General features: G+C 36.4%; 1 protein-coding gene and 1 long non-coding RNA gene across 7 annotated transcripts in view; one reads left to right on the forward strand and one right to left on the reverse strand.

Annotated features, from left to right (window-relative positions):
- Positions 1–22,867, forward strand: part of ANKRD44 (ankyrin repeat domain 44) — a 366,132-nt gene that overhangs the window by 236,198 nt on the left and 107,067 nt on the right. For all 6 annotated transcript variants that reach the window (XM_069070155.1, XM_069070154.1, XM_069070157.1 and 3 more), the window contains exons 9-12: positions 3,458–3,536; positions 14,454–14,568; positions 21,176–21,258; positions 22,442–22,505. In XM_069070155.1, coding sequence (XP_068926256.1) covers positions 3,458–3,536; positions 14,454–14,568; positions 21,176–21,258; positions 22,442–22,505 — 341 coding nt within the window. The remainder of the gene's footprint in view (positions 1–3,457; positions 3,537–14,453; positions 14,569–21,175; positions 21,259–22,441; positions 22,506–22,867) is intronic.
- The window catches only part of LOC138147598 (uncharacterized), a 34,141-nt gene continuing 20,881 nt past the window's right edge, over positions 9,608–22,867 (reverse strand). The window contains exon 3 of the long non-coding RNA XR_011164860.1: positions 9,608–11,591. This is a non-coding gene — a long non-coding RNA (uncharacterized lncRNA). The remainder of the gene's footprint in view (positions 11,592–22,867) is intronic.

The raw sequence follows: 22,867 nt of genomic DNA on the forward strand, positions 1-22,867 counted from the left end.
TTGTATTACCTGCTTTTTTTCAGGTACCCCTACCTGCAAACTGTCATGTTCTTCCTGCCTTGATGAGGAACTGAGATTCAAGGGCCCAATGTCTTTTGTGAGGTGAACCTATCTGAATTGTCTTAAAATTACCTATAAAAGCTGTCCCCACCTTAAAGCCCTTGCTGATCTTCAGTGATCAGCCTGTCAACGTGTTACTGCATTGACATAATAAAATCCTTTTAATTCTCTTCATCCTGAGTTTTGCCCTGATTATCAGGGTGAAAGCCCAAATGAAAAATTTTTTTTCAATATCTGTTTGAGGTTTTGACATGTACCTATACTTATACACTATGTGTATATCTCCTTCTGTTGGAACAGAGCCTATCAGGTGACCAAACTCTTACCCATACGTTATCTGTTAGCACTGAAAGTTAGAAACGATCACTTGAATGAGTCACAGCAATTAAAAGATGGATGAAAAAAAGGGAAGGATTTCTGTGTTGGTCATGTATTTTACAGTTCTCTGTCACCCATGTGGTATGGAGTCTTCTCTCCTGAATCTCTAACATTTGCTCATATTATATTAGAGAAAGTGACTAGTTTCAAGTAACCCAATGTAGGGTCTGATACCCTTTGCAAATAGAAATAGCATAATAAATTCTAAAGTGGTTTTACTCCCCTCTGACAATTCTGTAAAGTATAAACTTCTTAGCCTGATATTTAAGGCTCTCCACAGTGTGGCTCCAACTTATCTTTCCAAGATTGCAGCCCATCTTTACTTCCTCTCTCTCTCTTTGTTACCCATGTCCTTGCATAAATGCTACACAAGATGCAAAGCAGTCATCAGAAAACAGCCCCTCCTCTTACTCCAACTATGGTTTTCTTTGAGCATATCTTGAGGTCCACCTGCTTGGGCTTAATGGTATGTAGCACAGAGAAGACCAAAGTGAGGGACCTTAAGTAAGTGTGGCATTGAAGGTGGATGTACTATCCCTCCAATATTTAAAAGTAATTTGTCCTAGTCACACATGCCTCATCTTTTCTTCTTTTTTTCCTGCCTTTCATTCTGTCAGTGTTCATTAGTACCTTCACTAAGTCCAAACACCATAAAGCAAAAAAAAAAAAAACCAATAAAGAAGAGGAGATATTTGCTGATATTAAAGTAGGACAGAATTTGTAAGCCATACCTCTTAGAGATCTGTTACCTTCTCCTAGCACTATGACTGCAATTTATATAAATACTACTCAGTAAACAGTGGTGCCTTGCTTTATAGGATATCAGCCACATTAGACACTTCTTCTAGAGACGAGATTTAAAATGCAATCATACCATTTGAATATGCCTTTTGCATAAAAACAAACTATGCTATATTTTAGGTTTAAAAGAAAATACCATTTAGAGCAAGATTTAGAGAAATAATGATGCCTAGGCACAGATTTGCGTTTTTGATCCTTATTTTTATCAGTATTTCCTCAAAGGAAGCATGATTTAGTGGAAAGATCTCTGAACTTAGAATAACAAGAAACCTGGATTCAAATCCTACCACTGACTCTACCTGCATGACCTTTTTAGCTCTTATGTGATCATAGGAGCTGGAATGGATCTTAGAGACAATAGAATCCAGCCTCATTTTATAGAAGAGCAAACCACAGCCCAGAAAAACTAAAGGATTTGCTCAGGGTTACACAGATAGTAAATATTGAAACTAGGATTAGATTTCAGGTTATATTTTCTCTAATCCCATGCTTCCCACCATACCACACTGCCATATGAATTTATACATTTTGGGCAGTTTTTTTTTTTCAGAAAACTTACTTGTTTTGAGCATCTTCAAAATTAGAATATGCTAAGGAAAAATCTACCAGTATTTCCAACTTTGCTTTAATTTATTCAGTTAATTTTCATAGTTCCATTATAGTACCAACTTGAATAATAATAGCTGGCATTTTATGGCACTTTAAAGTTTGCAAAGCTCATTACAAATAGTATCTCATTTTATCGTCACAACCCTGCAAAGTAGGTGCTATTATTAACTTCATTTTACAGATGAGGAAACTGAGACTGAGGGAGTTAAATGACTAGTCTAAGGTCACACAGCTACTATCTAAGGCAAGATTTGAACTCTCCTCTTCCTGACTTCAGGTCCATTGCTCTGTCTGCTATACCTCCTAAGCCTTGCTTTGGAGCAAGCACCATTAAGCACAAAGCACCATTAAGACTTAAAAGAAATAGTAAGATGTGAAAGCCCTCTGGAATCCCTAGAAAAAAGGGACCCTAATATTCAGTGTATTATTATTATTATTACAATAATCACTACTATTATTACTACTATGAATAACTGGTCTGACTTGGAATTTAAGTGCCATAAGGGAATTTGAAGGCCTCCTAATTGAACCTATACCTGAACAAGAGTCCCATCTACAACTTACCCAGCAGGTGACCTCTAGTGTTTGCCTGCCTGTACTCCTCCAGTCAGAGGGAACCCCCTTACCTTCTGAGGTACCTCCTTCCATTTTTGTCCTCTTATTAGCAAGAAGTTATTTCTTTCACCAAGCCTAAATATGTTCCTTTGCAATTTCCCTCTATTGTGTCTTGGCCTTCTGGGGCCAATATTTTATTTGAAAGTTTTAATAAAGTTACTTGCTCATGACTAATTTACAAATTCTGTCCATTATCTGTGGTTTAGTCTCATTGAGCCAGAGTATTTCCCTTGAGTGACAAGTTAAGAAATTGCTATCATTTTTGCATATTACATAAATTCAAATTGCATTACTGTGTACCCTCAAAATGGCAGCTGCCAAATGACTTTCATATGTTGATTCTGTGATTTCCAACGAGGCCAGCAAAATAAGGGCCTCTCATTTAAAACAGTGAAAAAAAGTACTGCTTTTTAGTAGTGTTGGATTTTATTAAATGGGAATAGGTCCCAGGTCAGTTGTTAAATGTGACAATGATTTATAGCAAGTAAGTTAGCCTCTGTTCAGACAGGACCCCACAAGTAAACACATCATTTGTCTTTTTCCCCCCATGTATTGTAGAATAGGTGGAAAGTAAAAACTTGAAGGATCCCTTCTTCATTAGGTTACTTTAGGAGATGTTTTGTGATAAGTAGTACTAACTAAAAGATTTGAAGTCAAATTGCGGTTTCTACCTTCATCTCCAAACTTGAGTAAATCATTTACGCCCCCTGAATGCTTTAGCTATAAAATGGGAAATTTTATGTTTCTGGCAGTCTAATATGACAAGTTTTAACAAAAAGCCAAGTATTTAGTATTAAACAAATGCTAGAGAGTTCTTAAAGAAAAATCTCTTTCTCCTTCATAATTATCTTTAGACTTTCTGTCATGACAAAGCATTTAGTGCTAAGCTTTTGGATGAAAATTGTATGTGATATCATTTCCTCAGTTACATTATTAAGGATGTTAGATGACACTGATTTATGAACAAATTATCTTTTTTCTCTCTTTTTTAAAGAGTAAGGATGGAAAGAGTCCACTGCACATGACAGCTGTCCATGGAAGGTTCACACGATCACAAACCCTCATTCAGAATGGTAAGAGAAGATCCTGTATGATCCCCTTGTGATGGTTGTGCTGACATTTTGCTTTTCATTGTTTTGGAGGATTGTTTAAATGACTGTTGAAGGCTCCTTTCCAAAAATGTCAAATATATAATAAATAATTAGTATAATTATTAGAAACCTGAAATTTTCAAGCACAAGTTCTAAGGTTAAAGAGGGCTAAGTGCTTTGAGGTTGTAAAGGATGAACTTACAGTCTCGTGGCCCTCCACTGATCACTTTAAAATAATAAAATTAAGTCATATACATTTATTGATAATGTTTAACTTATTTACAGAAATTGGAATTAAATATGGTCTTATGCCCTTAATTTATGATAATCTTATTCAGACAAAGGGAGAAATGATAAGAGATTCAGAGGAAGGCAAGTCAGAAAATGCAATGGCAACTTGGGCCAGAAAATCCAATAAATTTTTAATTCCCGTGTCGTTTATCTCAGCAGTAACTCTCCTTTCCATGCCTGTTATAGACAACATAGTTAGTCCTCATCTCTTCTCATCTAGGTTATTCTAACAACTTCATAACTGGTCTTTCTCATCCCTCTCTATTCCCTCTCCATTCTGCTTTCACACTACTGGTAAACTTCCAAGTTCATCCCTCTGATCATGTCATTTCTAGACTCAAAGAATTTCAGTGGCTTCCCATTGTCTATTAAAGTATAAATTGATACTACATTCAAATCCCTCCACAATCTGTCTCCTACCCAGAATTCTAGTCTTACCTCATATTATAACCCTTCACCCCAATTGAAATATTTGTTCTACTTTCTTCTATATTCATAGCTTTGCTCATGCTGCCCCCTGTGCCATCTGGAATGAACTCCCTTTCTAGTTTTTGTTTATTTTTTCTGTATATGTTATTTTTTAAATAAAATTACATTTTATTTTTAGTGGAGATTCAGAACTCAGTCTTCATTAATTCAGATATTTTCCTCCCCTTTGTCTCTTTTTTTCTGAAAACTAATCTAAAATAGTAAGGTTTTTTATTATAGTTATCATGAATACAGTTTCTAGAAATAAAATTTTTTAATCTGTAAATATATTTTGGCCCGATGAATAAATATTAATGCCATTCTTCTTCTCTACTTCAACTATTTCCAATATCTTTTTATTTTGTCTAGAACTATGATTTCATTAGTGCTATGGAACTCCTAGTATGGAAACTCCCTCTCCTGCTACAGATCAGCAATTTATCTCTAACTTATATCATTAGAGAATTTCTTGAAATACTGAGAGGTTGGGGAAGCTAGGTGGCACAGTGAGTAAAGCACTGGCCCTGGAGTCAGGAGGACCAGAGTTCGGTTCCAGCCTCAGACACTTAACACTAACACAAAAATACTAGCTATGTAACCTTGGGCAAGTTACTTAACCCCAATTGCCCTCCAAAAAGGCAAAAAAAAAAAAGAGAGAGAAATACTGAGAGGTTGTGATTTGCTTCTGGTAACACAGCCTTTCTGTGTCAGAGAAGGACTTGAACTGGACATCAGTCAAAAAAAAATAGGAAAGAGATATCTGTTAAATTTCTCACTTGACATAGCATCTTGATTTTCTTTTTTTGTCTATAAAATGGAACATTCATTTTCTTAGTTGCCTTAAAAGCACTCCTTCCTTTATTCAAGTAAAAGCCTATTTTTTTTTGTTTGCTTTTTTGGAGGGGAGGGCAATTGGGGTTAAGTGACTTGCCCAAGGTCCCATGGCTAGTTTTTGTGTTAAGTGTCTGAGGCTGGATTTGAACTCAGGTCCTCCTGACTCCAGGGCCAGTGCTCTATTCACTGCGCCACCTAGCCACCCCTGTAAAAGCCTATTTGAATGAATGAATAGAAAATTACTTTTTTTTTTTTGAGGAGGAACGGCAGGGCAATTGGGGTTAAGTGACTTGCCCAAGGTCACATAGCTAGAAAGTGTTAAGTGTCTGAGACTGGATTTGAACTAGGTCCTCCTGACTCCAGGACCAGTGCTCTATTCACTGCACCACCTAACCACCCCAATGGAAAAATTCTTAATTCACAATTGCAGCTAGTTAAACTGCTTCTGTGATGAATGTAAAATAGTAACCAGATTTTGTTGGTTTCTTTTAAATTGATTATATTAAACTAAAATTACAAATCCTTGTCCATTCAGGAGTCCATTTATAATTTAATTTACAAATATATCTAAATTTATTTTTATAGATTTATTAATTTATTGATTTATCTATTTAAATATTTCCTTTTGTTATAGTCATAGTTATATATAATAAGTATATGTAATAATAAATTTATGTAGTACTATTAGTTGAATGAAGATATAAATTTTATTCATTATTGATGCTCTCTTCTAGAATTGTATTTGTGTGCTGGGAGTTTCAGGGAGGCACAATTGTGGAGACATGTAAGAGTTTAGGAAGAGGGAGACAGGGACTGATAGAAAAAAAGGGAGAAGGAAGTCTGAGATTGTAGATAGAAAAAAGCATCCATACATGCATATAAAATTTCATGTACCTTGCTGAGCTCCAGTGCCCCAAACTTTTCTTTATTCCCTTGTGTCCCACATTTAAAGAAACTATTTAAAAAAACCTTCTAAAAAAATAGCCCATACCCCACCAAGATGTTTGTTAGTAGAGAGAACCCTGAGGCACCTGATATAAACAAAAAAAGTGAACAATACTCTTTCTGTTCACCATCACAAGAGGTTTCCATTTAAACATAATTCAAATTTAATAAGCAATTTTGATGTCTTTCCAGGTTCATTAATGTAGGATTTTGCTAAATCAGTTTCCAAGTTTCCTGTAGCTTTATACCCTTTTTTATAGTGATAAATAGCTGGTCACCATAATTTGGATACAAACCTTTTTATATACTTTCAAATTACAAAGACTTTGTACAGCCCCTTATACTTTTCTAGGAAGCCCACCTCTTCTGATGTATTCTCATTACTTCTATATTTCCTGGTCAGAATTACAATTTTTTTGGTCTGGATTTGTGATTTCACATTCATAACTGTCACATCTCCCTTCCCTTCCCCACCTTGCACACACATATCCATGTTTCTCACATTCTTCTTAAATTGTGAAACCCTGCCTAGAGATATGGCAGTTAGACACCTAAAAGATCTTATTGGCTTTATTACCTTATTCCCTTATTAGCTTTTTAAACAACTATGACTCAGGCTAGCTTTTGTTGATGAACAGAATTTCTGAATCATGATACATGTTTCGTTCTGATCTTTGGATATTTTTTCAACCAAATTTGCATAAAGCTTTTCATTCTTTTTTTTTTTTTTAAATAACAATCGGGGTTAAGTAACTTGCTCAAGGTTACACGGCCAGTTATTTCTGGGTGTGGTGCTGAGTATCTGAGCCCAGATTTGATCCAGGTCATCCCGACACTGGAGCCGGCGCTCTTACTTGCTGAGCCACCTGGCCTCCCCTAAGCAGGTGGGGTTAAGTAACTTGCTCAAGGTTACACGGCCAGGTGTTTCTGGGTGGATGCTAAGTGTCTGAGCCTGGGATTTGATCTCCAGGTCTTTTCAACACTGGAGCTGGTACTCTTACTTGCTGTGCTACCTGGCCACCCCTTTTCATTCTTGATCTTATGTTTTCTTCCTGTGTTCCTCCATTTTTCTATTGTTGTGAGTCTCTAGTGAGCCACTACCTCATTCTCTAGTCTGGTACTAGGTCTTCCTTTGGAATGATGCTAACTAATGCCTTAGTATCTCTTCTATTCATTCCCATCTCTTCCCCACAGTAACTCTCCAAACAGCTATTTAATTGGTCCATGAGGTTTCTAAGTAGTGAAAATTAAGGGAAAGCACATTCTTAGGCTATTTGTTAGCTCCCATCATCCTATGATCATGCCATCTTGGCAACAGTCAACTGTAGTCCTTTTTCCTCACTATTGTCTAGCATCTCTCAAGACCAGTTAGCTTTGAAGCTTTAAGGTTAGCCTTAGGGATACAAGTCTAGATGATCCTAGGAGGCTAGGGTCATCTCTAGACAAATGGAGAGGGTAATATTTTTCTTTATTATCTCTAATCTTCTCTTTCTTAATTAGTTCCTTTCTCCTTTTACCACTACCATCCCCCAAATGAATTTTCATATGAGATATTCTTCTTTCTGTCAAAATCTGATTTACAAGAAAGGATTTAATACTATTTAAGTCAATATTTTTGCCTTCTGTGTAACAAAGGACCTTTTCTCTACTTAAGTAAATTTTAAGTATCGCTGAGCAGGTCAGAAGGTGGAATACATTTTTTTCCTTATGCAGGCCTTTATCTGCAGTGCTGATTTCAAGGTTCACTTCAGAACTAGAGTTCCACCTTGAGACTAAGCCACATCAGGCTATGCAGGGAAACCCTATGCTTACTTAACAGTCACCTGCATACAAAAGGACAGCTGGGCATATCTCTATTTGGTATTTAAAAATTCCTGAGGAGAGACTGTTGTTTATCTTTTCTTTCCTTCCTGTTTTGGTTTCCTTCCAAGAAGACTACGTATCTCAGTACCCCACACCCTCATTCTTTATAGGACTCAATTCTCCCCTGGTCCATCTGCAACTTGTACAAATCAGCAGGGTTGGGTCACTGTAAGGCATGGCAGATGGGTTTTCTTCACTTACCATGGTCTGGATCCTGTCCATTCCCATTCATTGGAACATCAAAAGATCTAGGGCAGAGAAAACAGTCTTTTCCCCAAGTCCTGAAAGCCATTAAGTTACCTCATGCTGGCCAGTGATATACAAATTTAGGACGAAGTAGCTAGACAGCTACCGAACAGTGTCTTGCTCTTATTTGACTGTGGCTATTGGACTGGTAAATAACCCTTTCCTGTTTGTTAGAGTACATATTTTACTGGTTAGTTTCATTAAAAACACTGTTAAAGTTTTATTCCCTCTCAAATACTCTATATTCCAGCCAAAATGGTTTTTAAAAGTATCTGGGGGGTGGCTAGGTGGCACAGTGAATAAAACACCAGTCCCAGAGTCAGGAGGACCTGAGTTCAAATTTGGCCTCAGACGCTTAAATACATATGAGCTGTGTGACCTTGGGCAAGTCACTTAAGCCCAATTGCCCTGCCTTTGCCGCTCCAAAAAACAAAAAAAAGTATCTGAATTTCCCACCTCTGGGCCTTTGTACGGGTTATCCTCCATGTCCAACATACTCTTTCTTTTTCTCTTCACATCTTTGAACCCCTAGCTCACTCATACAGGAGCAAGTGACTGCCACTTATCACCTAAATTCTCTAGATTTCAGGCCCTTCATCCATTAAAGGAAGAGACGGGACAATGGGTCTCAGAGGTCCCACTGAGTCCTAGATGTAGAATCCTATGCAACAATGACTTTCATTGATACAGTACTTTAAGAGAGACTGCACAGTGGTGGGGGAAACTTTCTGGCTTTGGAGTCAGAAATCCTATCTTGGACACTTTCTGCCTAATTAATCTTTCCAAAGTCACATTTCTCCCTGCTCTTCATCTGTAAAATGAGGAGATTGGACTAGAATATGGGGTGGAAAACCTGTGGCCTCCAGGCCACATGTGGCCCTCTAGGTCCTCAAGAGCAACCTTTTGACTGAATCCATATTCACAGAACAAATCCCCTTAATAAAAGTACTTGTTCTGTGAAGTTTGGATTCAAAGTGCCACACTTGAGGACCTAGAGGGCCACATGTGACCTGGAGGTCGCAGGTTCCCCACCCCTGAACTCGAAGTTCTCTGATGTTCCTTCCAGCTCTAAATCTACGATCTTATAAGCTGGGTATATTATTCATCCTCCCACCTAGAATGTAAATTCGTACATTTTAATGTAAAGTCAAGGACTATTTCACTTTTGTGTTTGTGTTGTAGTAAGTTGTTGTTCAAGTCCTATCTGACTCTTTGTGACTCTATCTGGGGTTTTATTGGCAGAGATACATGGAGTGGTTTCCCATTTCCTTCTTCAGATCATTTTGCAGATGAAGAAAATGAGGCAGAGTTAAATGACTTGCCCAGGGTCACACAGCTAGTAAGTGTCTGAGGTCAGATTTGAACTCAGGAAGAAGAGTCTTCCTGGTTCCCAGCCCAGTACTCTATCCATGGCGCCACCTAGCTGTCTTTAGGAAGTAGTAAGCCTTTAATAAGTGCTTGTGGATTGATTGATTGGAAAGTGAAATGATAGAAATGTCTTTTATTGTTTTCAGTCAGTGATGGAAGCATTAGATTCAATATTTAGTTACATATCATACTATCCTATGCTCTTTTGTCAGAGCCTCATACTGTTTTATCTGATGAAACCAAGTTGGGACAAACAAATCTAAGAAAATCTGAGGCTGTATTTTATTTAGCAGTTTTGGCTTCTAGATGCTTAAAACTATGCCTAACAGGTTACAAAAGTTCATGAAATGTTTTTTTCATAGAAGGTTTAAAAATAAATTAGGCTTTGGAAGGAAGATTGGAGAGCTAATGTTGGGATTACTCATTCTGACTTTCTTTGACCTTTTGGTGTGGAATGCCTGTGAGGAAAGTAATTAAGATGACCCCTCTTGTTTGTTCAATAAAACTCTAATTTTAGATGGATAATTAGATAATGTTACATAAATTATCTTTCCTGCTATTACATACACTACGACATTCTGTAGTTTACATGCTGTGCATATTGAAAAACTCCAGTATTTGTTTTTCTTTAACCAATTATTAAGCATTTAACTTGCACTTTCAGTGAAGATTAAATATATTAATTTGCATTTCAATCAGGTTTCAAAGGTTTGCAATTGAATGTTCCAAGGATTTTTTAAACAAACAGAATTTTAAATTAGTAAAATATTTCATAGTATGAAACATATTCCTTACCTTTAATCATAAGATGGTTTTATTATTTTAATATTTGCTCTAATTTTTCATCAGCTAGCTTCAGAGGGAGAAATAAACATTTATGAAAGAATTAACTTAAATTTTTTCCAAGTTTCAAAGTGACTTTGAAAACATTAAAAAGCATGAAAAAATATTTTGTCTGCTTTTCCTTAATAATCCACCCTCAGAAATGTTCAGTTTTACTTTCCTACACATCCTTCCAGTTATCTGAAAGTAATTCATAACTGAACCCAGAAGTTCCTGTAGTGTGGTTTTATGAAACTTGACTGGCGCACAAAGAGATGTGTGCATGTGCATTATGTGGGGGAAAGGAGGGATGAGGAGAGGTGTCCATGAGGCTGGGATGAGGGATCCTATCTTCCTTTGTAAGTCTTAGAACCTGAATATCAGTGAAATAGAAAGAACTCTGTCACTTTCTGACATGTTGTTTTTCAAACTCTCTACTAATAATTTAGACAGTTTAACATTGTCTTGTTTTAAAGCTGGGTAGTCCTTTGGCTAAGTGTGGTCCTACAAATGTCCCATTGCTACTTAAAAAGAGCCCTGGGCTTTATTTGTTGGGTTAGCCCATCCCCATTTGCCTAGATTTGGTACTGTGGTGCCCATGGTTAGTAGGTGAAGGTCTATTTCTTGAGATGCCTTTTAGGATACATAAAAGCAGTTACTTCTAAATTCAATCTAAGATGAAATAATTGCTTCTAGATCTTTGGAAGAGCAGAAAAATAATTATTTTTACAACATATAAAAATAAAGATTTGTGGGAAGAGAAACATATATGGTGTTCCAACCATTTGTAATTTTGTGTCTTACACAGAAATCAGAAGGGAAATATGCAAATTAAATTTTAAATTTGTTTTAAAATTTTTAACTAAAATAGCTTTTTAAATAGTTTTTTTTTCTTTTCCAAACCTTAAATGTGGTATGTTTGTTGGCTGGCAGAAAATGAAAAGATTTCACAATTTATACAGTAACAAACATCCTTCTCAAGTCTTACTGAAATGCTTCATTGTGGTATAGAGGTGAACATGGGCTCTTGAAGGTTCTCTCAGCAACCCCAAGTGTTGGTAGGTTCTTCTGTGCTAGATCAAGTTCACTTAAATTCCTGACAACAGACTGTCTATGGTAAGAGTACCGGTCTAACTGAGTACAAAGAAGTCTGTCTCTAGTAGGCGACCATTAGGTGATGAATTCTTTGACCATGGCAACCTGTAAAATAAAAAGAAATAAAATAAAGAGAAATACAAAATGGCAGCCAAGCCTGAGCAGCCTTGTTACAGTTCTGAAATGATAATAACAGTGCAACACTAAAGGAGGCAGATGTGTATGATTTTTCCCCTGGAGAGCTGGTTGTCAGACATTTACCAGCACAGTGCTGGCTAGCCCCTCTTCTCTCTGCTCATACAGCTATCAGTCAAGTTTAGCTTTTCAATTTTCAAAATTGCTTTTTACTTGAGCTGTTACAATAGCCTTCTAATTGACTTTTCTGCCTCTGGTCTCTCCCCCGCTCCCCCAATAAATGGTCCATACAGTGATTTTCCTAAAGAATAGATTTGACCAGGTCGCCTCCCCTAACCCCACTTCATAAACTCCAGTGATGCCTTATTACATCCAGGATCAAATATAAATGCCTCTCTTTGGTATTTAGCACTCTTCACAACCAGCTCCCTTTCTAGTCTTCCCAAATGTTACTGCTTCCAACTTACTTTATAACTCACCAATATAGATATATTTGCTATTTCTTGTACCAGGCACTGCATTTCTAGTCTCCAAACCTTTATATTTCACTGTATCCCGTGCCTCCTGTTGTGTTCTTCCTCCTCCTATATGCCTCCCTGGCTTCCTTCAAGGCTCTGCGCAAATCTCACCTCCTACAGGAAGCCATTGCCAGTCCCTCCAAACTACTGTAACTTTCCCTTCTAAGGTTACCTTTTGTCTTCCCTGTGTATTTTGTATGCATCTATTTTTATACCTGTTATCTTCCCCATTAGAATGTAAGCTCCTCGTGGAGGCTATTTTTGTATTTTTGCATTTCTTTCTATATCTAAAACTTAGCAAAATGTCTGGTAGATACTAAGTGCTGCCGTGTTGCATGGTAAATAGACCTCTAGATCTGAAGTCAGGAAAACCTGAGTTGCAAAAGCAGTCTCATACACCGACCAGTTGTTTGATCATGGGCAAGTCACTTAACCTCCGCCTGCCTTGGTTTCTTCAGCCATAAAGTGGGAATAATAGGTATTTTATGAGAATGAGATAATATTTATAAAGCACTTTGACAACTTTAACGTGCTATATAAACGAAAACTAGCTAGTAGTAGTAGTAGCAACAGCAGCAGCAGTAGTAGGAAGGATGAAGGAATGGGAGCTTGCTAGAGACTGCCTGAGTTTTTTTTTCAGTGGAAAAAAAATGAGGTGAGGGCCTCTGCTGAAAAGGAGGAGAGGAAGTGGTTGAGTGGGTAGCTTGATAAGAGTAGAGAAGCAGCTGTGATACCATGGAGTTCATCAGGGAAGAGTAAAAATCTTTCAAGTTACCTCTTCCTGTGAGACATAAACATATATCACTCCGCTGCTGGGAGTTATTACTTGAATATTTTTGTTCTTTATAATGTGATATTATCTGATGTAGTCTTTGATATTAGATATTGACTTGACTTTCTTCCATGAACTCTTATTATAAACATAAATTCATATTCACCAAAGGCCTTTTACTTCTTCAAGTATACAGATGAAAATGCTAGCTTGAAACTGAGACAGCTTGGCTGTTGTGTTGAATAAAAGGATGAGTAAATGGGATTAAGATTTGGGAAAGTTTTACTGACCATTTTCTGAACCCTGAGGTTTCTGAATGAAGTCTCAGAAATACACGTTTGGGGTTTTTTTGCTCACCTATCTTGTGCAAAGTTAACTGACTTGTCAAGCATGATTTGCCAGCTAATCTGTTGTATTCTCTGGTGCCTGGGCCATTTATTCCCTAAGGAAAATGGTTTGGAAACTGGACCATCAAGAGTGACCTTTTTTGGATAATCAAAATATTCTGAGTGCTTCTTTGATATGGTTCAATACTCAATAATATTTAAAAGTAAAATTCAATTTACATCAAGACAAACAAGATAAACTTGAAAATTAATACTTTTTTTTTGTTTGACTCTTCTCTCTTTGACTTCATTCTTCCTTACCCTGCAACCTTTTGCTCACCTTTCACCCCGGATTTCACCAGGCAGTTCTCATACAATAAATATTTATTATATGAATGTGCCTTTTCTTCTCTTTATTTGCTTTCTCTTTTTCTACTTTCTCTTTCTTAGACTGTAAATTCTTTGAGGGCAAGGACTATTTTCATGATTGTCATTGTATACCTGTTATATCACTTAAGAATGCTATGAAAGCACTGACAGATGATGAAAATAAAATTTTTATTAATTTCAATTTCAATTTTCCCATGCCTGCTTTTGCGGATTTCTTACAGACCAATAGAATTTCAGAATTGGAAAGGACCTCATTGGAGACTGTATCTTAAGCTAGGTAGTTAAAATACTTTCATTTTCCTTTTTAATAGTTTAGATCGTTTCATTATATTTTAACATAATTCTATTTCTATAGTGTTGGGGTTTTTTTTTTGCATCAGCAGGTAAATATTGAGATGAAACAAGCCTTCACATTTCATTTTTATTAAATTTGGTTACATTCTTAGTTTAGGGTAGAAATACAGTTGTAATAATGTGAGACTTGCCTCGGGGAACTTTTAACACAGTCTCTTTGGATTAGACACATTGTAAAATGTCCTCATAGATTCTTTCCCTCCCTCTTTTTCTCTCCACATATATATGTATACACATATGTATACATACATGTATATACTTTTCGTCATTAATATTATACCTCTAATTAATGACGTACCCATAAAAAGTATTTTGTTACCTTTTGATAAAATGTAATGCCTTACCTTAAGGAATGAAGATACATACTAGGTTGGGGGAAAAATGGGTATTTTGTGAATATAAATAACATATCATCCAGCCCTGGAATCACCCTAAATCCTTGCATTATGCTATATGAAAATCTCTCTTTCAGGAGGCGAAATTGATTGTGTGGATAAGGATGGCAACACCCCTCTCCATGTGGCTGCAAGATATGGTCATGAGCTTTTGATTAACACCTTAATAACCAGTGGAGCTGACACAGCTAAGTAGGTTATAGAAAAAATACTGTTCAATAATTGTCAGATACTAGTAATGTTCCCAAATAGAATCCACCATGCAAGAAATTCATTCAGATTAGAGATAGAGCTCTCCTATTGCTCTAAATACAAATTAAGTTTGAAATAAAATGGCTTTTAATGGCAGGCATGGTTAAAAGATGATTTTATCTTTTAGTTACTTGAAGGTACAAGCATATTTCAGCATACTGTAATCAAAGGTCACAGATTTTAGAGTTGGAAAGGTCCTTAGGTATAATTTAGTCCAAATCCCTTTCTTTTCTGGATGAGAAATCCAAGACTGAGTTAAGTGACTTGCTAAAAGTCTACAGAGGATACTTGAGCTTTATTCTAAATTTTGTATTCTCATGATACTGTTTTCCAGGTTATTTCCTGATTTCCTTCTAGAAAAAATGGTATAGTTAGGATCCTAATCTTGGGGTCTGGAAGATCTGAGTTCAAATTTTACCACTGATAATTCTTTGTGACCTAGGGGCAAGTCACTTAATCTCTCAAAGCCTTAATTTCTCCAACTGGAAGGTGCAAATAATAATACCTATAATACCTACCTCCCTGGAGTGCTAGGGGGTCCAAATGAGATAATATATTTAAAGTACTTTGCATACTTTATATATTACTATATACATGTCAGTTATTATAATTATTGTTATTATAATTATTAGTGCAACTAAGTAGGAGGAATAATACATTATATGACTAAAAGAATTTATATTGTATTTATATTCTCTTTTATTCTGTTTTGTTTTTAATAATTTGGTTGCAGACTAGCAATTGATTGTATTTGCTACATTTTAAAGGTGACTATGACTAAAGTTTTCACTTTAATTTCAAAGTCATTCATTGATTGATTATGCTGTGTCTAGCACTGGGCTACATGCTATAAAGAAACAGGAAATAAATATATGACATGGTCCTTGATCTCAGGCTGCTGGTTATTGAGGGATACAAGACACACCTCAGATATAACATTGTGTGATATAAATGCTGCCAAAATATGAATAGATAACAAGTATCTGTGGTAGTCTAAGGAAAGAGATGAATGGTGACTGACCTGCATTGAAGAGCCTTCAGAGAAGGAATGGGATTTGAAGCATGAGATATATTTAGATATATGAAGAATGCTGCATGTGTCAGGCAAGCCTCTTAACTCTGTTTGCCTCAGTTTTCTCATCTGTGAAATCAGCTGAAGTAGGAAATGGCAAACTACTTCAGTATCTTTGCCAAGACCCAAATGGGGTCATGAAGAGTTGGACACAGATGAATAACAAAAGTGTGTGTCTGCGTCTAGGATGGGGTAAGGTGGGAAGCTATAACCAGAAAGATACAAAAGTATAAGTAAAATTGTGAAAATAATAGGGAGCAAAGTGGGATTTACCCCTGTTGAATCTAAACTCTCAAAGGCTAAGAGCTGCCTGTATATCCCCAGTGTCTAGTTCAGTGCTTTGCACATATTAGGTAGGCATGTAAAGTGTTTGTTGCATTGAATAAAATTAAGAGCAGAGGAGGAAGGTATTGAATTGGTAAGACAGAACCAGATAATACTGAAGACCTACAATATCAGAAAGGAGTTTGGACTTGATATCATAAACTCTCGAAAACTATTGTTGACTTTCAATAGGAGAGACACCATACTCTCAATCAGAAGATAGGAAACCATATTCTCTTCAATTTGCTTGTTACCAAATCTGTGCAAAAAAAATGAAGATCTTTCTCTAGGGTAATATAAAAAAATTAGAGAGTCTGAACATATATTAGTTTGCTTTTAAAGCCTGATTTATTAGAAGGTCTGGCCTTTGGGGCCTGAGGTATAGATTGTGTGAGACATTATTTTATTTGTTTATGACAGTATAAAATAGGAATGTTTAGTCACTTTGGTGAGGGGAGGGGGAGGGAGAGAAAGAGGTAATTCCAGGGGAAAAGTACTCTTTGGTTGGGAAGTTGAAAGTTAGGAGAGACTCCAATGGATAGAAAATTATAGTTGGGAGACCAAACTATTCTCTATATATTCTTGTTTCTTATCTAGTTCCCCTTTATTTGCAACAGATATTAACCAGTTTATCTCCACTTCTCTCCAAAAAGAAGAACTATTTCTTTTCCATGATAGAAAAAAAATATCACAAGATCTCAGATTTAGAGTCCAGGGGACCTCAGAGAGACCATGTAATCCAACCCCTTCATTTCACAGATGAGGAAAATGAGGACCAGGGATAACCTTCTATGGTGAAACCATTTAAAGTCTCTGTTTAAACCCTTAAGTGGTATGTTTTAAAATGAAACTGGTGCAAAGTCATTCCCAGGATTTAAGGAATCAGTTTGTTAGCAAACCTGTTTTGAGCTACTTCACTGATAGCAAGCTAGCTGATATTTCTGATAAAACAAAGGGGGATCTATTATAATGGTTTATGTGAATAACCATCCCTCAAAAGAGTATAACTAACCAAACTGATAGACTTACTTGTCCATATATTTTTTTCTTATATGATTTAAGATCTGGGAGTGATATTAGATATCTAGATGAGGAAATAGAGTTTAGAAGAGGGGAAGTGACTTGCTTAGAGTCACATGCATTTGAGTCCTGGTCTCCTGATACCCAGACCAGGCTTTTCATGACAACCATTTATTGGTTTGTTTGTTTGTTTATTTATTCCTCTTTTTTTTGGAGGGGGGAAGGCAGGGCAATTGGGGTTAAGTGACTTGCCCAAGGTCACATGGTTAGTAAGTATTAAGTGCCTGAGGTCAGATTTGAACTCAGGTGCTCCTAACTCCAGGGTCTATGCTCTATTCACTGTACCACCTAGCCGCCCCTATGACCACCATTTATTGATAAATCTTTGATAGGGTCTGTATAGTGAACTTATTTTTAGACCTCATTTATTCTGAAGTTTAGTAAGAAAGATAGATGAATGCTGAATCAGAAAAAAAAAATGATCCATTTTGGTTCTGCCAATTTTTACATATAGCCAAGTAAAAGTAGTAACTGAAATGGTATTTTCTACTTCTTGTAAATTATTCATTGTTAATTTTTGGTGCCATTTGGAGATTTTATTTCCTAATTTTATAACTGATGAGATAAATATAATAGTTTATTTGTGCTTAATTAGAATCAGTAAAGTCCCTTTTTCTGTGGACAATCTTGCCATTTTTTCTTCTGCATAAGGTATCTTTAAAGCAATAAATTTTTTTTTCATTTTGAATTGCACTGTTTCTAAAGTTTTGATTGAGGTCTGAAGTTCATTTCAGTTAAACAAACATCCATTTTTTAAAATTTCAATCTTAAAGATATATTCTAGTCTTAGGACTTGAACCTTAGCATCAATAACATCTCATTTAAATGTAAACAATGTTATTTGCCTCTAAACTGAAATCTTTGCCACCTCAATACAGATGCTAACAGTACTGCCTTTGGTTAGGCAGAAAAAGAAATTGCACTGTTAAATGAATTTTCTGAGGCCTTCTTAATTCAGAGTTGAAGTCTATAAATAGGAAAAAATGAAATAATTAGCTAATACATATTTGTGATGAAATATAAGTTGGGAATTATAGTGGGTAGAGTACCAAAGCAGGCATTAGGAGCTGGGTGGAATGCCAGGCTCTGTAACTTCCTACCGATAGGACCTTGAGCAAGTCATTTTGCCTATAGTTTCTTCCTCTGTGAAATGGGAATAATAACATTTGCATTGCATGTTGTGAGGATCAAATGAAGCAAAGTATGCAAAGTGCTTTATGATCATAGTGCAATCTACAAATGTAAGTTATTGCTATTTTCTCTACCTGGGAGCTTGAGTAGGAAGTCTGTTGGAAAGAGCTAGAAGTAAAATCTGCCAAATCCATGACACCTTCCCTACTGAAAGGTTACTTACCCTCTTTGCATTCTTATTCCCAATGACTTTTCCTCTAAAGTCTTATTTGAGTTTCTCATCATAGTGTGGAGGTGACCCACACTGATAAGATTATACCAGCAGAGTAGAAGCTTTGGCCAGTCTTAAGTAGGAAATGTTTGGACTCCAGGACCCATGATAGATTCCATGTTTCTCGTCTGAGGACTAGGATAACTAAGAATAACAAAGAATTTCTTTTTTTTTTTGCTTTTTGGAGCAGGGAAGGCAGGGCAATTGGGGTTAAGTGACTTGCCCAAGGTCCCACAGTTAGTGAGTGTTAAGTGTCTGAGGCCACATTTTAACTCAGGTCCTCCTGACTCTAGGACCGGTGCTCTATTCACTGTGCCACCTAGCCACCCCAGAGAATTTCATTATTAAAGAGTTGGACACAAAGGGAGTAATTTTTCTGGCCATAGCAGCCTATGAAACGTTCCACTGAGACATGGCATTTCTGTAACAGTAAAATATTACATCTTTTGAAGAGCTTTTGCTGTATTTGTATTTGAGTATTAATAACTTTTGTTTTATTGAATAATTAAGGATTATAGAATTAAGAATAGAGAAATCCCCTCATCTAAGGACCTTAGACCAAGGAAAATTTACTGCTGAAGCACAAAATGTGGATAGTGTCTAGACCTTCCTTACAGATCACTAAATATATTTAATCATTTATTTTGCTGCAAATTCAAATCACAAAGCTATTCTCCCACCCCTACCCTCACAAAAGAAAGGGTTAAGTAAAATCAGGTTTGCTTGGAGCTTCATTTAGCAAGGAACTTTCAAAGCATGTGGCACATAAAAATATTTAACGGCTGCTTCTGTTCTCATGAAGATTGAAAAAATATCCTTGATGGTATTTACAGAAAATGTGTTTTCCCCATCCCCCATTTATAACCCTTTTGCAGGCATCAAGGTCAGTCACTGAAGCAATTGCTTTTCAGATTTTTTTTTTAAACTATGAGGGAGGCAATTACAAGGAGCTTTCCTCAACCTGACACTGCCAGGAAGATGGGCAAATTGCATTTCTTGATGGATGCCAGCCATTATAGAGACCATGTTGGAAATCTCCATCTAGGAACAGTAAATGAAGGGAGAAAAGAGGAAAAGAAAATGCTAATAAATAGAAGGAAGCCAATATAACAAGAGTGTGATACTTAGCATGATTTGTAAGGGCACTGGATATCATGAATAGTAGGTATGTTCATATCCATACGTGTGTGTAGATATGTAACTACATAATTACTGGAGGGATAGAAAACTACATAGCCAAAGCTTAGAGATGCAAATTATATAGGCAATCAGAGTAGTTTTGTGGAGCATATGCCAATTTATTTCTGAGGCAGAGCATTTCTTGGCCAATTTACACTAGAGGCGACCCACAGATAGTTAACTCTGGCAGGAGGTAAATTTATATAGTGCTGTTACTGCTGGCTGCAATGAAGTTTCAAAGTCTGAAACATCCTGTTCAAACAACAGATTGTGGGAAAACTTGATGTTGTGACATCTAATTTCAATACTAATTGCTTACGAGTAGGATTGGTCATAAGATATAGTCTTCCTGGGTCACACATTCAAAGGCACTTACTTACAGAAGTTTCCCAAGCACCTCGTTATAAATATAGCTGTCTTTCCATAACATGATCCCATTGCATGGATCTCCAGGACAGCATTATAGTAAGATTCCAATTTTTTCGTTATTTTTGTAGTTTTTTTTTTTCAGAAATATTTGGGCTACTGAAATATGCTTGGTTCCAAAGATTCATCTCTGTGAATTCTCATACCTATCTATTTTCACATTATAATTTTTTAAAGAAATATACAACATGAAAAAAATTTAAAGACATGAAGATTTCCTTTGCACAATATAAGTATTCATTCTCTTTTCCAAAAGTTTGCTTTGTAGAACCTGGTCCAATGGATAAGTGGACGTTTTCTCTTATTTTTCAGTTCCTAATACGATGATGGATGCAGAAAAGTTTCTTGATAAATATATGTTGAATGTTTGATTATGCATGTTATTTTCTATCCCAAGAACAAATCAACATGGCTTTCAGTGTTAGATATTGGAAATGGCTAGCTTAATGAAAACTATAGAGAATGAACACAGAAAACATTGCTACTGATGGAGTTATGATTTCCTTAACTTCAAGTGATGTTTTTAGTTTTCATCAGAAAAGACTTTGAGGGGCATCTAGGTGGCACAGTAAGGAGGACTGAAGTCAGGAGGACTCAAATCCAGCCTCAGACACTTGACACACTTACTAACTGTGTGACCTTGGGCAAGTCACTTAACCCCAATTGCCTTGCCTTCACCCCTCCAAAAAACAAACAAAAAAGACTTTGAAAAGTCAAATGTTCATCTAAGGATATTCAGAAAATTATATAGAGAAATATATTGATAGGTAGAAGAATGGGTAGAGTGCTTGACCTAGAGATAGGAAGATCTAAGTTCAAATCTAGCCTCAGACATTTGCTACTTATGTGATGTTGGGCAAGTCACAACTTATGTTTCTCTCAATTTCCTCATCTGTAAAATGGGGATAACAATTGAGTAATAAAACACCTACCTCCCAGAGATGCTCTGAGGAAAAAATTAGATATTTTTAAAGTATTTTGTAAATCTTGAAACTGTTTCAAGTGTTGATGTTGTTATTATATTATATATTGACATTGTTATTATATTATATCCTATTTTTCAGATGCGGTATCCACAGCATGTTCCCCTTACATTTAGCAGCTCTGAATGCTCACTCTGACTGCTGTAGGAAGTTGTTGTCTTCAGGTAGGTACATCCACTAGCCAGGATCAAATTTAATTAATAGTTTGAGTCATGTGGCTTTAGTGGATGGTTGAAAGCAGTACCTGCCTGTGTTTCATGTCATTAGGTTGGCTCGGTCACTGCACTGTGTATAGCTCTCCTAACTGCATGTTGATTCATTCCCAGCAGCCCTTGGTGCTGAAGCTCCTTTGAATGCCTCTGTCACTGTCTATTACTGAGAGCTGTGGTTTAGCATCATTTAGGTTTGGGGGAATATAGGAACTTGATTAAATCATAAGAAGCAAAGTTTTAGGCTATTTTTACCGTTTAATTCAAAAAAGAAAGGACCAGAATATCTTATTTGTATGTGAAAGTTTGCAAATCTTTGTAGGGAATCTTTGCCACCTTATCTCTTTTTCATGGGACTATTTCAAATTGAAAAATTCCTTTTAACAGGTTGGGAAATATGATCTTAGAATACTGTCTTATGCTACATAAATTATGGCAAACTTCTTGTTTCTTATGTTGCCACTAGGGATTCTATTTTTTTTTGTTCTTCATGGAACTAGAATTAATTTCCTATCTCCAAACATATGTGTGCAGAATTTTCCCTGGGCTTCCAAAGGCAAAAAGGGGCTGTCCTGATTACTGGGCACACATTGTCTGTGAACTGATTCAGGCAACTTAGAAACCCATTTATCATGTATTCCATTACCTATGGCTGATCTGGCTTTCCTAGCTTTGGGCATGTGTAAAAATAGCCCCTGCATGAAGGCATGCTTTTTACACCTCCAATCAACCAGAAAGGTGGGAATTCACTTAAGAAAACATCTCCCTTTAGCATGTTAAGCTTCCTACTTTGGATTCCATGTTTACTTCATGTGTCTGTCTGCCAATCTGCTGTCCTAGTTATCTCCAATCAGTTTCATAAATTTCTACCCTGTGATTGAAAAATGGCGCTGTGGTGCATCCAGGGCTGAATGTGAAAATAAATTCTTCTTGACTTCACGGTTCTTCTTCTTATAGAATCGCCAAGCTTGAGCAGTTACTCTTCGTTTCCATGACAACCTCTTGCTGACTACAATTGCTTGCACTCTGGTTTTTCTACTAACTGATTTTTCTGTCTCTGCAATGTTTCTTGTGGTTTAACTAGGACAAAAGTATAGCATAGTGTCCTTGTTTAGTAATGAGCACGTGCTGTCTGCAGGCTTTGAAATAGACACACCAGATAAATTTGGAAGAACCTGCCTTCATGCTGCTGCCGCAGGAGGGTGAGTAGTTGGCCATTTTGAGTTGTTGGTTCATGAATTAATTACTACTGTGTCTTCACTGGCTAGTTTTTTGTCAACCAAGGGACTTCTTTTTCTGGGGAGGGTCCCAGTCATTTTAAAGAATGTCACATGTCTCATATCACTTATTTTCTTTTTTTTTCCCTCCAAAGAAAAAAAATTCATAGAGTTTGAACAGAGACCCAATTCAAGGATAAAAATCAACTTTTTTTTCCCCAAAAGGAATTTGTCTTCAGTCTTAAAGAAAGAGGCTGGTAGCCACAAAAAATAAAATTAAATCAATTCTTTGATTTGCCTCTCATCTTTCTAACAAACAGGTGATAGTGATAGAAAAGTAAAACCTA

The sequence above is a fragment of the Petaurus breviceps genome, unplaced genomic scaffold (assembly GCF_028583685.1).
Source record: "Petaurus breviceps papuanus isolate PSGF00001 unplaced genomic scaffold, PetGlider_PUasm1.0 90804, whole genome shotgun sequence".
NCBI classification, from domain to species: Eukaryota; Metazoa; Chordata; class Mammalia; order Diprotodontia; family Petauridae; genus Petaurus; species Petaurus breviceps.